This window comes from Gracilinanus agilis, chromosome 5 (genome assembly GCF_016433145.1).
Source record: "Gracilinanus agilis isolate LMUSP501 chromosome 5, AgileGrace, whole genome shotgun sequence".
In the NCBI taxonomy this organism is placed as follows: domain Eukaryota; kingdom Metazoa; phylum Chordata; class Mammalia; order Didelphimorphia; family Didelphidae; genus Gracilinanus; species Gracilinanus agilis.
Genome location: NC_058134.1, coordinates 85,463,581 through 85,480,237, shown reverse-complemented (window position 1 = coordinate 85,480,237; position 16,657 = coordinate 85,463,581). Strand labels below are relative to the sequence as shown.

At 37.5% G+C, this 16,657-nt stretch overlaps 1 protein-coding gene across 1 annotated transcript in view; it reads right to left on the bottom strand.

Moving 5' to 3' along the window:
• The window catches only part of DIP2C (disco interacting protein 2 homolog C), a 601,650-nt gene that overhangs the window by 134,978 nt on the left and 450,015 nt on the right, over window positions 1-16,657 (bottom strand). Inside the window, exon 17 of the mRNA XM_044678953.1 lies at window positions 14,843-14,957. Coding sequence (XP_044534888.1) covers window positions 14,843-14,957 — 115 coding nt within the window. The remainder of the gene's footprint in view (window positions 1-14,842; window positions 14,958-16,657) is intronic.

Genomic DNA, 16,657 nt, shown 5'->3' with positions numbered 1-16,657 from the left:
TAGAGCACTAGGCAAAGAGGGGATCAGTGGGTGTTTCAAATCAGGTGCACACAAACTCCTATTCTTGGGGAGTCTGATTAGAAGCCCTTCATACAAAGTGATATGACAATTCTTGATTTCTCAATGGGTGTAGGAGTGAAGGAGAGAATTCAGTATTCAAAATTTTAAAATAATGGATGTTAAAAATAAATACATAACATATTTATTTTTTAAAATAAAGAGATTATTGAAAGCCCCCCGGAAAGTCCTTTATATAATTCTAGCACTCAATTTTACCTCCTTTGTGATGGGAATGGCTCTTCCATCCAATCCATAAATTTGAACCCCTGCCATGCGAGTCCCCTGGGTTGGGAAAGTCTTAGGCTTGTCCTGCCATGAACCTGCCCTTGAAAATCCAGTGCTGCTACCATGAATCTCATTTGGCCTTGAAAGTTTTACTCTGTATTTGGATCAGCGATGGTTAAAGTGGTCTAAAAACTGGTCTCCTTCCAAACTCACTATACAGGTGGTTGTCTCATTGATGTTAAGGAGAACCCACAGCCTGATTAACAGCAAGGACTGCTAGATAGACTCTGGCAAAGTCCTGCTGCTTCAGTCATCATTATAATCATCATCAAAACTGACATATGGATATCCTGCCAGTAGGGGAGGTTTGGTAGTCCAGTCTTTCTTAAGCATGGTCCCACAGAGATGATCTGTCTATCCCTGACCTCAACGTGGGGGGGGGGGGGGGGAAAGTAAAAGATGTGAAGGTAATAAAATTATTTCCATGTGGGATTTGTGAAAATCAATTTTATCACTTTGCTGTCATAGCTCATATTCAAATCTGAGAATCTACAATGGCAAAGGTTTTGTGGCTATTTGAGCAATCTCCGAGATATCCAAGCCCCTAGCCTCTCCTCCTTTGTTTCAGTCTCTAAGGAAGAGGCAGTTCTCCTTGTCAAAGCCAATCCTTCTGCTTGTGCCTTTGATTTCCATCTCCTCTAGGATTGTATATCTTTGATCATCTTCTCTTTCTCTTTAATCTTCAGTGTCTCCTTATTCACAAACTTTATTCTGATGCCAACAAAACTAGCTCAGTGCTCATCTACCTTCCAAAACCCCCCAAAAACCTTCCCAAGACCCTATCATCCCCTTAACTACATGTGTGTATGTGTATTTTTACACACACATATTAAGTCAAATAACTGTCTCCACCCCTTTACAACCAAATGTCTAGAAAAGCCCATCTATACCCATTGTCTTCAGTTTCTTCTCTCTCCTTGAAATCTCAGACATTTTTAATTGGACTTCAATCTCAATTAATCAATCAAATGGCATTCATTAAGCTCATACTATTTGCTAAGTGCCAGGAATACAATGAAAATTCAAGATAGTTGCTGATCTCTAGAAGCAAAATGAGATTATATATAATCTCATATATATATATATATACACATAACCATATATAACTCACATATATATATGCATATATATATATAAAACCATTACCTTCTTTCTTAGAATCAATACTGTCTAAAAGTACGCACTAGATGCCTAATCTCCAAGTGTTTCTGGGATTTCCTGTCATGTCAGAAACCCACTTGTATGACCCGGGACACAGCAAAAGACGTTTTTTCTTAAATTCCCCTTTCTCAACAGAGAAGCAAAAAACAGGATGGACATATTTCAGTAGTCACACTATGAAGCCAGTGTCTTTAACTTTAACAAGTTCTGTGAACTTGTCTGAGATTCTTTTGCAAAAGTATCTATTTTATTCTATTCCTTTATGGGATCCATAGGTGTTACCAGATTGCCAAAGGGTCTGTGGCAAAAAATGATTGAGAACCTTTCTTCTAAAGTACACGGTCAATCATAGCTGGTGGGTGTCAGGGACAGAGCACCAGACCTGGAGTCAGGAATACCCGAGTGCAAATCTAGTGTCAGATACTTTCTAGTTGTATGACCCTGGGCAAGTCATTGAATCCCTATTTGCCTCAGTTTCCTTATCTGCAAAATGGGGCTAATTAATAATCCTAGGGTTTTGGTGAGGATCAATTGAAATAATATTTGTAAAGTGCTTTGTAAACTTCTGTTTAGCTATTGTGGTACTCACACCTCTTCTGTACCTTCAGTGCCTCTCTTCTCTGATTGAAGGACTAGAGGGCATACTGAAAACCTGTCCAAAGCCTTCCTTTATAGAGGGTTCCAAATCCCAATCATTTCTTCATTTGCTAATAGCTGCTCTGCTCAGTCTCAACTCCATCATTTCTACCAAGCAGCTGTGTAGGTAACCCTCTTCTTACCCTTTTCAGCTTTCCTCTTTGTATAATCTTTTGTTAGATTACAAACTTTCCTTGGGTGGAATGATTTTCTTTTTTCTTAATTGTACCCCCAGTATGTAGCCCATTTTATCATTGTTGTTGCTATTGTTGAGTCATTTCAGTTGTATCCAACTCTTCATGTCTCCATTTGGAGGTTTTTTGGCAAAGATACTGTAACGCTTTGTCACTTTCTTTTCTAGCTCATTTTACCAATAAGGAAACTGATTTAAATAGGGTCAAATGCCCAGGGTCACACAGCCAGTATTTGTCCGAAACCAGATTTGAATTCAGGAATATGAGTCTTCCTTACTCCAGGCATTCCATTCCATTCATTGTACCACATAAGTACTCCACAGGATCCATTGTGGGTGCTTAATGTTTGCTTCATTGTGTTGTATTGTGAAGTACTATATAAATGCTAATTATTGCTGTCATTGTTTCTGCTTTATGTATTTAAAAATAAATTTGTATTTATAATTATTATATATGTTAACAAAGTAACTTTGCACCCTAAAGTAAAATGATTGTGGAAAGTACAATTCTAGAAGGGAAAAAGAGATAATACATTCATATTCAAATAATGAAGATTATGTGAGTTCCAATTCTTGGATGAAGGCTTTGGAATCTCTAGGGCTATACCAGAAGAGTGTATATTCTCTCATTCCTACCATAAAAGAAAGCTTCAAGTATGAGGCTACGGAGGAGAAATGAGTTAACTGTTCAAGGACCAAGAAATCTGATTTCCTGAAGGCTCATCATCAGATTGGGCACAGGAAAAATTTTCAACTGTGATAAATCTCAAAGATAATTTATTTCATGGAAAGGTTAAAATATGCATTTGTGTAGGAAGTCACCAATCACCAAGAGAACAAAATCGTATCTCTGTAATATGTGTGTGCTTGTGTATACACACACACACATATATATATAATAGGTAAATATAATATATACTGTCTACATTATATATTGTATAGGGCAGCGAGGTGGTACAGTGGATAGAATGCCAGGTCTGGAGTCAGGAAGACTCCCCAGATTCAAATCTAGTTTCAGACATTCACTAGCTGTGTGACCCTGGGCAAGTCACTTAACCTGTTTGCCTCAGTCTCCTCATCTGTAAAAGGTAGGAGTTTGACCTGATGGTCTCTAGGGTCTCTTAATAATCAATCAATAATTCTATGATATCACAAGAATGCTTTATGGACTGCTCTCTCAAGTTGATCTGCATGTGGGAAGTCCCCAAATCATTCCCACTCTGGCTCAGTGGGCTTTGTAATCACTCAATGAATCAGGAGCTGTCCAGTTAACATTAAGCTGAAACATGCAGCACACAACACAGTAGGAAGATGGCCAAGATCATCTCAGGAAATGACTTCTCTGGCAAAACCCCAAGTCTGACTTGGCTTTGCTTTTCCTTTTATAGACAATATTGATGTTGGAAGCTTGAAGTCTATGGTGTTATACTTCACTTCCAAAGATGGAGAGAAATGCAGCCATGGATGCTGCTGCCTCCTTTTGAAAGTTTTCATTTAAAGGATGGTGCCCATGAGCATTAAAGCCAAGACTTTTTTCATGGTTTTGGTCTCCCTCAATGACTCCACTGGAACAGGAGACTCTATTAAGCTTTGCACAAAGGATCCTAGAGATCTGGAGAAGTAGAGAACCACATCCTTATCACTGATAAAATGCTAGCATGGAGCCAGTTGGTGTCAAACCACCTGAGGAACTGATCCATCACACATACCCCTTGAAGATACTGGGGATACAGTTTCTAAGCCTGTGTTAAAGGCTAGATATCTAGGTTGCTCAATAGACAGGGCAGCAGACCTGGAGTTAGGAAGACCTGAATTTAAATCTTAGCTCAGATACTTTATTAGCTGTGTGACCCCGGACAAGCCACTGAACTTCCATTTGCATTAGTTTCTTATAAAATGTGGATAGTAGCAGGACCCAACATCCCAAGACTATTATAAGAATAAAATAATATCTACAAAGTACTTTGCAAACTTTGAAATGCTAGTAGTAGTAGTAGTAGTAGTAGTAGTAGTAGTAGTAGTAGTAGTAGTAGTAGTAGTAGTAATAGTAAATAGTAATAGTAGTAACAATAAAAGATAATGCCTGACTCTCCTGGAGGAAAGAGAGTGATAGGAAGGCAGGAGAAAACATTAGTTTCATTAAGGGAACTACAAAGAATAGATATTTTCAGAAAGCATACACTAGCAACTAATACTTTGGCAGCACATAGTGAGTGATGAGTCATCAGAACAATGCAATATTATTTACTGTAGGAGGTAAATGGTATGTCAGGAGAACTGGTAGTGTGTGTCTATCTCAGAATTAATTCATATTTACTGGATATAAAATGCTGTGTACATGTTGGTTTCCCAATAGAATGTAAGCTACTCAAGGGAACATTTTTGTGTTGTATAACATATAGGAATTATTGAATAAATAATGAATGATTGATTAGTCAATTTAATCTATAGAGTCACATCATTGCCAAGTTAATAAATACTAAATGATTGACTGCATGACCAAGTTGACATAAATCTACAGAGTTGTATGGCCCTAGAAACATCAGTTATGCTCCAAATATAACATGAAATGTATTGGCTGAAAAGGTCATATAGAAGAAAAGCACAGGATGATTTATATGAACTGATACAAAGGAAACTACAGAGAATCAGGAAAACTAAATATACAATGATTGCCAGAATATAAAAGGAAAGAATAACAAATAAATAAAACTGAATGATTTATATGATATATATACCAACAAAAGTTGGTCATTATTTTATACACATACACACACATGTGTTCAGAAGAAGAGATAGGAGGATGCATCTCCCTCCCTTCTTTATTCTGTGGTACTGTGGGTATAAAAAGCTACATATTTTGCTGGAATCCTTTGATGTATTTATTAGATTGCTGACTTGTTTTTTTTTTAATTAAAATTTTTGTTATAAGGGATGTCTCTGGGTGGGGAGGATATTGAGAAATGGAAATGAGAAAAATAAAGGTTGCTAATTTTTTAAAAAAGGAAAAAATGCTATTTGGCCAAGTGTATTTCCCCAACTCTGAAACTACTCTTGCTTTGAATGTGTACAATAAGCTTGAAATGGACTATATCACTTATTTCAGTGCCTCAGAATTGTACATGATTTAATAAATATTTGCCATTGGTCATACATTAGAGCCAGTCCAGAAAATTCACATTACAGCCTTACAGAGATAATATAAGAATAATGAATGACCTTGCGTCTTTTCTAAAAACAGAATTGGATACTCCTGTAAATTATATTACAAAGATTTTTTTTAACATTTCTAACACACAGGGCATGTTTTGAGGTCCTCAAACCATAGGCATTTTATTCCCATGTTAATACTAAGAAGCTGTATAGAGCTTTACTTTAACATTATGTTTTTAATTGTATTTATAAACTCCACACACAAGGTGCAGTGAGAGACAGTAGGCAGTGGGTTTCCCTAAGCTTACTGTACTCAAATTGATGAAATCAGTCAGCTTCAACTGTTTGAGACCATATCAAGAAGCAATGTCTATTGGATTTTAAAACCAAGGACCTATTTCACCTTCTTTGGTCCCGATTTATTCCATTTAGATTTGTGTTCTCATTTAATGGGGTGAGGAAGAAAATTTAATATTCTGCCAGCTCAGTTTGGAGGCAAAGCCACAGAGAATTTGAAACCCCAAATGGTAGCTGGGAAATTTCACATTCAGGTGGTACTAACGAGGTTTTATTTTTTTTAGTGGCTGTGATTTTGGGTTTTTTGCATATATTGCCATGATAAAGGCACACAAATTGAGGATTTTCATAGTAACATTTGATATAACTGCAAAGAAACAGGAAGCAAATTAAAAGTTCAAGAGAGGAATGATTAAATAAGTTGTGGTACCTTATATAATAGAATACCAAAAGGAACAATATAAATGGATGGAACAACAATAAAACAACTGAAAATACAAGCTGTAAAATCATAATGTCAAAACTTAGCTCCCAAGAAGAGGACTATCCCTCCATCATTTTGCAGAGGAGAGGGACTATGAGTATGGACTGCTCCATATTTTTTAATGTCAGACCGGGTTTCCTTTTTTCTCTCTTTTATTCTTTATTATAAAAGGTAGTGCTTTCTGGAAATGGGTAAAAGAAGATACACTGAGGAGTGAAGGTGATGTAGAAACAAAAGAGTGGAGTACAAATTAACTATAAAAAAGTAATTGAAGATGCCACCTCTAACATGGTTTGGAATTCCAATGTAGTTCAGTGCTTTTTGCTGTTTTTGTTTTTGTTTTTTTTAATTCAGGAGAATAATGGAAGGGTCATTCTCATTAAGTCACTGAGGCAGTCCTAAAGACCACAGGAGCTACTAGGAGCCTTCCAAAGTTTCTATATTACACTTGGGAAGGCCTCATGCTAGCCCACACTAACATCATCAACTCTTTTAAATGACAGCACTCAACAAGGCAAGGGGCACCAGGAGACTTGCTGGAGGCCCTTCCATTCGTCATCTTAAAGTAGCCAACCTAGAAGTCTCAAGGCTGGTTGAAAATAAGTGAAAACATTTTAAAGCTCTTCAGTTTTAGCAAAGGGGAGGACAAAGAAAAAATGACACTTCTAATATGTCAGCAGCCTGAGGACACTAAAGACAGCTTCCCACTATTTTTCTTAGCTGGCTGGCCATACTTTCTGATGGATTGCATTGTCTGTTACCAGAGGCAAATCCAGTTAATTGAGTCCATGACACTTGGTTTCAGATATAAACTCACAATCAGGGGCCACTTGTTTCATGCATACACTGGTGCCTCTGGTGAAAAAAAGGTGAATATCAGAGCCCTTATTAAGGCTTATTTAGATAGGTTGAAACTCTAACTCTTTAACCTGTTGCTTTTGGTTGTTAAAAATTAAAAAGGGAGGTCACAGGTTAGCCTTTTCCCTTACAAGAAAAAAAAAGAAAAAGATTGAAGATAAGAAAGAGAATATGGTAGGGCACTGAGGTATCTGAGGAAAAGCAGAGCAGAGCCCCTCAAACTCTGAGGCAGGAACAGAGCTGCCCACTAGATGCCTCGCCTCAGCCTCTTAGTATTCTTTGTTCCCTTCAAGGAAAGCCAAGGGCCACCTCCTTCCTCTAATTTTCTGGCTCCCACTAAGTTGGTATCTTTCCCTCCCAGAAAACAAATTCTTTTATATTTTGTATTAACTTAATCTGTGTATGTGTCTTCCTCCAGGAAAATGCAAGCTTCTTAGGGGTAATAGCTAATTTCTGCATTCTCAGAAACTCACACAGCAGAGTCTGGCACATAGTAGGTGCTTTATGAATGCTTGCTAAATTGAGTCAAATTACTAGTGCCTTTTTTTCCTCTTGTTAATTAAACCCTGATGATTGGATCTCCTTCAAAAAAAATTCATGCTATGTGACTATTTCCCCACTTACTTTCATTTTCTCTCTGTAATGGTTGTCTCCTTTCAAACAATGTCAGTGAGCTTTTTCTATTCTAAAAACAAACCAACCCTCAAATTAAAAAAAAATTAAGAGCCCAAATCTTGACTTGACCTTGGCATCTTTATAAACTTCCAGAAAGAGCAGTTTGCATTTCATGTCCAAATTTCTTCAAGACTCATTTTTTGAACCCATTATAATCTGGTTTCCATTCCTACCACTCTACTGAACTTTTTCCAGGTCACTATTGTCCTCCCAATTGCTGAACTTAATGCCTTTTTAAAAAAAATCTTTATCTTTCATGGCATCTCTGATATCTACCACTGCCTTCTCTTTCTGGATAATTTCTCAGTTTCTATGACAATGCCTTCCCCTGATTCTCTTCATACTTGGTTAAATTGCTCCTTCTTCTGCTGATACATCTTTCTCCACCAACTCTCCAAGTGAAGGCATCCCCCAAGGCTCTGTTTTCACCATCTTCCTTCTCTAGATTTCTTCTGGGTCTTACATACTCACATGACTTCAATAACCACCTCCTTCCACATGGAAAATTAAAAATTCTTTATCAAACCTCAATTTTCTCTTGAGCTCCAGTGCCATATTTCCAAGTGGCTCCTAGTCATGTCCATCAGGATGTTTCTCAGCTATTTAAAAACTGAAAATATCCTAAATTGAACTTCTCTTCCCTGAAAAACTTGCTCTTCCTCCCAATCTATATATTTCTTGGCATACCAGCATTGCCATTGGCTCAGAACATCAGTCCTTTTGTACTCTTAATTGTTTTTATATCTCAAATCTAAAACTTGCTCTTTGAAACTTCTACCCATTGGTCCTAGTTCTGACTGGAACTTTTCGAGGAGAAAATTACTGGAGGAAAGAGACCATATCTTACCCAAACTCTGGATCTCCCTTAGCATAGTACTTAGCAAAACACTTTGCACAGAGCAGATATATAATAGATGTTTATGATATACTAGAGCAACTGAACTAAAAAGAATCATAGAAATCTTCTAGATCAATCTTTAATTCCACCCCTTTTGAGAGATGAGGGATGGAGACAGTCACTCCAAGGCAGGCACTGTGTCTTTTCTCCTGATGACTGCAAACTCCATAAGGAAAGTGACAATCTTCAACAAAACTTTTTCTCTCCAATAGTGCCTAGCACAGATTACGGAGTTAATTGCTTTCCTAAATTTAATCTAATGGTACAGTTCTCATTATTTTTGTAGCCACCTAACAAAAAGGCCCAGAATGATGATATAAGAACATGCAATCCCAAATCACATAGAGATGCTTGGAAGATGTCAGTTAAATTTCTGTCAAAATTATTTTTGTTTTACAAATTGATAAGCAGTTGCTGGAAGGGAGGATTTGATTTTGTTCTAAATTGCTACCATTTCCTAAGAGATATTACTGTCATGCAAGAAAGTTAAGCCCTTCACCTCATAGTCATATCTTGCAGGAGGATATAAATTCCTGGAGGGGCTAGTTTTTGTTTTTATCCTGTGTCCCCGGCCCCTAGCACAGTAACTTGCATAAAATAGGCACTCTAACATTTGTTGGATAGGATTGGATCCTAAGTGTTTCTTGAGGACAAGGACTGTGACTAAACATTACATTATATTTCAAGCACCTAGATTAGTGCTGTGTCCCCTGTAGGTACACATTAAATAATAACGGCTATATTTGAATAGGGTTCAAATCCTAACTCTTCCATTTATTATGAATATGACCTTGGGCAAGTTATTGCCTTGAGAAGCAGCATGGTATAGTGGTAAGAGGATTAGAGCTGGAGTCAGGAACACACTGACCTGAGTACAAATCCTTCCCCAAGCTCTTAACTGCTGTAGGATTTGAGTGAGTCACTTCATCTTCTTCCATCAATTTACTCATAAGCAAAAAGAGAAGGTTGGACCTGATGGCTTCCACGTTGGTCCCTTCCATTTCTAAATCTAGGATTTTATGATTCAGCTCTTTGAGACTCAGTTTCCTCAAGTTTAAAATTAGGGGCAAAGGTCAGGTCAGCCCCAAGATCTCACCTAGCTCTGAATCTATGTCAACTAAATGATGACTTATTAGCAAAAAAAGCCTCCATTAACCATTCCTTTTATGAAGTTTTGTTATTTATTTTCTTAGAAAAGTTCATCTCCTTTTGGTGAGTAAATTTAGGTAGAAATGTAAGTTCTGGCAGCTGGAATTCTCATTGCAATTGTATCACGAAGTGTCCTTATGGAAATAGAAAATGCCTTTGTCACCACAGCTGCCTGTGTTTATAGGGTTTGTATTATTTGTGGTGGGGAAGGGTGGTTATATACTTCCTCTAGTCTACTGTGAATGAGGGAATTACTTGAGAAAATAGAATACCTGAAGACTACTCGTGTGCATATGCAGATAAAACCAGACAATCTTAGATCTTAGAGATCACATAATCCAAATCCATTATTTGACAGAGACAGAGCCCACATTTCAGGGAGGTTGAATATTTGCCCAAAGTCACACAGCTTGTCCCAGAGCCAGGATCTGCCAACTCTCAGCTCAGTGTTATTCCATAATGCTCCACTGGATTAAATGAATTCTGCAAAGCACTTTGCAAACTTTGAAGGGCTATGTAAAGGTTAGCTGATTATTTTTTAACCTGCTTCATACTAGATAAAAGCAAGCTGAATTCATATGATTTATGGAACTTGTATATTGTTAAAAAAAAAACCTTGAAGAAAAAAGTCCATAAATGCCATGAAGAGCTTGGAAAAAAAAGGGCAAGTGTGTATGATAGTATTGTATAACTCCCTAGTTAGTATTCCACGTAATGGATGGAAGATGCTTTCGATTATGATTGAAAGGCAGGAATACAATCAAGGAAAGTGGAAGTAATATCTGGGACAATCTCTCGCCTCACAAGTTCGGCCAAGATCTGATCTTGGAAGCCCCACTGGCATTCATTCATCTACTACTGCCATCAGCATCTTTTGTAACACCAAGATGACCCTCTGAGGGACATTTGCTTCTTTCCTTCCACTGCACACAACCTGGCTAGGAGGCTTTGTGCTGGTTACCTGGGAAACAGGGAGATGAACTATGACTGTGTTACTTTGGCTTCATAAGTCCCATTCCCAGCCCAGGGCAGATAAAGATAACGTGCAGGCATAGCATGAAATACTTGATGAATAAAAGCTGAAGGAAGGGACTGCAACAGGTGATATGGTTAGCTATTTAGCATCCTAGTTTTTCTCTTTTGTTAATTCCATTTCCTCTTTGTTAACATGTCCACAATCCACTTCATTATACTTTATTCCATGGATCTATGGGTTCAAATTGACTATTTGATGATGACAGAAGAAACTACATCCCCAAGTATGTTGTACCCTCATCCCTAGAGGAGTATCAAACAGCTGAAGGAACCCTGAAACTACTCAGGCAGCTTTCAATTCTGGGCTCCCAGAGAACATATCCTAGTCTCCCTCCATGACTGGCTACTCAATGATAAATTGTCTTTTAGAGTTCTCTCTTTCTTGTGCTGAGTCTTCTCTCTCCCAGAGCACACTGTGAGATTTTTTTTTTCTTATCTTCTCCACTGGTTCCATCATGGTACACAACAACAGCTGTTCAGAAACTATTGCTGAAAGACATCTTGATTATTTGCCATTTGGGTGGGCTCTTTTTATTTACCCTTTCCTTTTTCCACTCAACTGCCAAGGGAGGGAAGGGGTGGTACACTGGATAGAGTGCTGGATTTATAAACAAAAAGGTTCCTTTTCCTGAATTCAAATCTGGCCTCAGTCACTTACTGGTTGTGTGACCCTGGGCAAGTCACTTAATCCTGTTGACTTCAGTTTTCTCATCTGTAAAATGAGCCTGAAAAGGAAATGGCAAAACCATTCCAGTATCTTTGGCAAGAAAGATACCTCCAAGCAAGTACCTCCAGGTACTCTGGATACCAGGGAGACTGGCTTCCTTGCTTTTCCTCCAATGAGACCCTCCATTTCCCAACTGTGAGTATTCTCACTGGTTATCTTCCATTTCTAGCATTCTCTCCCTTCATCTCTATCTCCTGGCTTTCTTTAATCCCCAGCTAAAATTTCATCTTCTTTAAGGAGCCCTTCCTGATTTCCCCTTAATGCTAATGCATTCTTTCTCCTAATTGTCTCCAATTTGTCCTAAATATATTGTTTGTATATAGTTGTTTTCAGATGGAGCCAGGAATATTTGAAAGAGAGAGAGAGAGGGACGGAAGTAGAGAGAGAGAAAGAGAGAGAGAGAGAGAGAGAGAGAGAGAGAGAAAGAGAGAGAGAGAGAGAGAGAGAGAGAGAGATTTATCAATCATGTCTGGCTTTTTGTGACCTCTTTTGGGGTTTTCTTGGCAAAGATTCTGGAATGTTTGCCATTTTTTTCCAGCTCATATAACAGATGAGGAAACTGAGGCCAACAAGGCTAAGTGACATGTGCAGAGTCACATAGCTAATAAGTATCTGAAGCGAGATTTGAACTCAGGAAAAGGAACCTTCTTGATCCTAAGTGCTCTAGCCACTGTGTCATCTAGCTGTTTATTTGTTTGATAAATGCTCATTGAATAGCAGGAAAGTCAATCAGCTACAAATATACACATAAACAAACCATATTACAAATATTACATTACCAGACCAAATAGAAAGAACCACTGCTTAACCTTCAGTTCTCCTTTATTATTATAATTAATTGCTAACTATAAAATTGTACCTCGTTTTATAGTGACTGTGTCCCCAAAAAAGCTAAATACATCCTCACTTTGGGTAAATATATTAATATTTTCTCACCGTTTTGCATGGAAGGATCAAATTGCATCTTTATTGGGAGTATTTGTTTCCAATTACCCATCAGTCTAAACAATTTAGCTTTAAATGATTCCAGCCCTTGCCTCTCTTGTTAAGTAAAACCAGTCTGTAAACCAACTGTTAACATCCCCAAGAGGGACATTATGGCAAAGGACTCTTCCAGTGAATCTTTTGTGAAGGAGAATCCTTTAGTAATGCAGATTAGCTCCCATAATTTATCTCTTCTGTAAGCTGGGCTTTCTTATGTCAGATTTTCTTGTTGCATGCTCCAATTAGCCAAAATAAAATATAACTAGGAGGGGAAAATGCTGCTCTGGTGAGTTATAGGGAACATTCAAGACCCAAACAAAAATAACAACTGAATTTTCAAAATACTCCTCCTTTCCCATCACTAGCTTGGATAACTGAGAGCTATCTGGGTATTTGACAGCTAAGATAATTGACAACTGAAGCTATTTAGTGACAAGGAGGATTTAATGTTTTTAGGGGTGTTTCTATTTTTATGTAGAGTCAATAGGACTCATCCTGAGCATAATAAAAACTCAGCCACCTCCTTCCCAAAGCACTTATAAAGCTACCTCCACGTTAGACCAATCGGAAGGAGGCGGTGAGGGTGGGGTGACTTATGACCAAGGATGCCCAGAATAATACTCAGACTTAGTAAAACACCCTGGGAGAGTTAATGCCCATGCTGGGAGGAAATCTGCTTATCACAGACCAGGCTTCCCTTTGATGTGTTATCATGCTGCTCAGATGCTCCAAATATCAGCATTTTCCAAAATGCATTCAGTGCAGTATTCCAGAGGGCAGAGTTGAAGACAGTGTAACAACTTCATGTTAAAAGGCTTGGACTGACTTGGCCAAGAGAATTCAACATTTGCTCCCTTTCCTCTTTCTCCCAAATTGACAGACTGCAGATGCCAGAAAGCTAACCACCTGATAACTTTGTCCAAAGAACTAAGTATTTGTAAAAAAGAAAAGTTATTCTCCAGTGGAGAGATAATGGGTCTGAGGTCACGAGCGGATATTTATTCTCATGATTCAATGCAAGCTGTCAATGCCCATAGGAAAGAAAGCTTCCAATCATTTGTAATAAGAAAAATAAACATTTTTAAGGATGGAGTTTTCATCTCATACCTATCAGATATGGAGAGATGACAGAAGATGAAAATGATATGTGCTAAAACTGTGTAAAGGTAAACATTGTTGGTACAGCTGGGCAATGGCTCAACAATTCTGGGAAACAACTTAGAATTATACTAAAAAGTCACTAAAGTTGGCATATTCTTTGACCCAGTAACGCCACTATTGCATGAGAGTAGGGAGATCTCATTTACATAAAATATATATTTATGGCAGTATTTTTTTCTAGTAGCAAAGATTTGGAATGAAATAGATACCCATCAGTGGAGGAATGGCTGAATAATTTGTGGAATGAAGTGAAATGCAAGGGGGCAGCTAGGTGCCGAAATGGATTGAGGAACCAAGCCTAGAGACAGGAGGTCCTAGGTTCCAATCTAGCCTCAGACACTTCCTAGCTGTGTGACCCTGGGCAAGTCACTTAATCCCCATTGCCTAGCCCTTTTTGGCCTTAGAACCAATACACAGTATTGATTCTAAGTTAGAAGGTACAGTTTAAAAAAAAAAGAATTAAATGTAGCATTATTGTGCCATAATAAATTAAAAATATAAAGAATTCAGAGAAATCTGTGAAGGGCTCTATGAAATGATGCACATTAAAGTAAACATAACCAGAAAAACAGTTAACACGATAATTACAATAATATAATGGAGGCAACATTTATTTCCTTCAGAAAAAAGAAGGGCATTGAAGAAGACTTAAAATGCACACAAAAAAAGATCAAAATAAAGATCAGTAGAAAATATAGATATAAAAGATCTGCTAATAACATGGTGAATGTTGTAGGGAGGAAGAAGCAAGTTGTTGGTGACTTAAATTCACAGCTACTTGTGAATATTCTTCTTCTACTTTGCTTTGTGTATGGTAAGTTTTGGTATTAGGCATGTTCTCAGATTCCCCATATTTGATAATAATGATGCAGCAATACAACATTTTGCTAACTCCAAAATCACCCTGAACTGGTAACCGTAGATGGGTCTCCAGCCATTACTTGGTCCTAAAAAATGATGAATCTCGTTTTCTATTCTACAAGGGGAGAATTCACACTGATATGATTTGGGGCCTTTCAGTTGAGTTAGCTATTTCATCATGGTTTCTCTACAAGCTGTCTACTTTAATTAATGTAACCCAGATACCTTCGGATGGCCACAGTGAGAGCCTCTGGTGAGCTAGCACAAGGACAAATGACCTCCTGTCGCAAGCCTTTACTTTGGAAGACATTGAGAAATGCATCACAAGAAGAAATAGACCCTGGAGTGGAAAATTCAGAGAAAGAAAAAAAAATCAGACCACTGAAATAATGTGATTTATATATTAAAATATGTCATGATATATGATTCTAAGATGGTGAGACTGAGGCACAAAAGGAATCAGACAAGGAGAAAAAAGTCTCATCTCATGCTATTATACTATGTAATTTGGCAGTAAATAATAATATCTATTCAAAATTCAGTAGTAAGAGGGGTCATAACTCATGGATTGAAAAGTGGACTGCATCCATCATCTATGTGTTCATAACATTTTTACTGATTGATAGAATATGTTTTTATTTTTGGTTAAAAAAGTAGTCTGGCAACTTTAATAAGCAAGTTTTAAGGAAGGAGCAGCTCTGAAACAGAGCCTCTTCAAAATCAAATGGAAAAAATATTCCTTAATGTTTATTCATATAGGTTTTATTTACACAAGAAGCATCTAGTTGTACTTATAGTTTAACTCTCTTTTGCATATGACCACATCTATTTTGCTGAGATATTTGGGGTCATCCCATATGAAACCTACAGACCTACAAATAAATCCTTCACTGCCCTCTTCTCTCTTCCCTTCCTTCTGTCCAGTATAAGAGGATAAAATGGTCCTCCTCCATAAGGAAGCTCATGTCTCTCTCTCTACCCAAAGTGGCATTCTCTTTTGCTCCGTCCATGATCTTGCCCCACTCATCGCACCTAATCTCTCATGTATCTTCTTTTTCTCCATCTCAACTAGCATTTTTTCCCTGGTCTAAAAAGTTGCTCCAAACTCCTCTACATTTCAAACCAACCAACCAACCAACCATAAACACTTTCTTTGACTCTAAAAATTCACCCAGGTTACTGTCCCCTTTCTTTCTTAAGTAGCGAGCTTCTGAAAAGAATAGAACTTTGCACTGCCAACCTCTACTTCACCACTAGTCACTCATCCTTGCGATATAATTTCTACCTTTACTATTCTAAAAAGAGTTCCCTTACAAGGTCACTCATGATTTTACCACTAAAGTCAAAGGCTTTTCCCCTTGATCTCATTCTTCTTGAACATTTTACATGGTTGTGCACTCCTTTTTTCCTTATATCATCTCTATCCTTGGATAACATTATAGTCTTGTGGTTTTCCTCCCATTTTTCTGACTATTCCTTCTTTGATTTCTTTGGTGGTTTATCAATCTTTCCCTTTCCTTAAACATGTTATCCAAGGTTTTATCCTTAACCATCTTCTCTCACTATACTCTTTCTTTAGATGATTATATCCCCCCTCCAATGGCTTCTATTTTTTAATTCTATGCAAATGATTTCAAAACATATTTCTCTACTCTTATTCTCTCTTTAGAGTGTCAGTCCTATATTTAACTTCTCTATTTTTGTTGATATTGATTTTGTTGGCCATCATCACTCAGTCAGCTAAAATCATAAGCATGGAATAATCTTTGTCTTCTCCTTCTCTCTTACCCCTTTCATCCAATTAGTTGTCAAGTCCTGTAACTTGTCCCTTAGAAATATTCTATCTTGCATTTATGCCTTCTTTCTTACTCCCAACAAGACCATCCTAGTTCAAGTGCTTATCTTATTATCTTGACTAGCCTGATAATTTCTAAGTGATCTTGTTACCTCCAGACTACCTACTTTCCAACCAACTTTCACACTGATGCCCAAATAATCTTAACATATTCTTTTATTTCATTTCTTTACTAAAAACTCCCT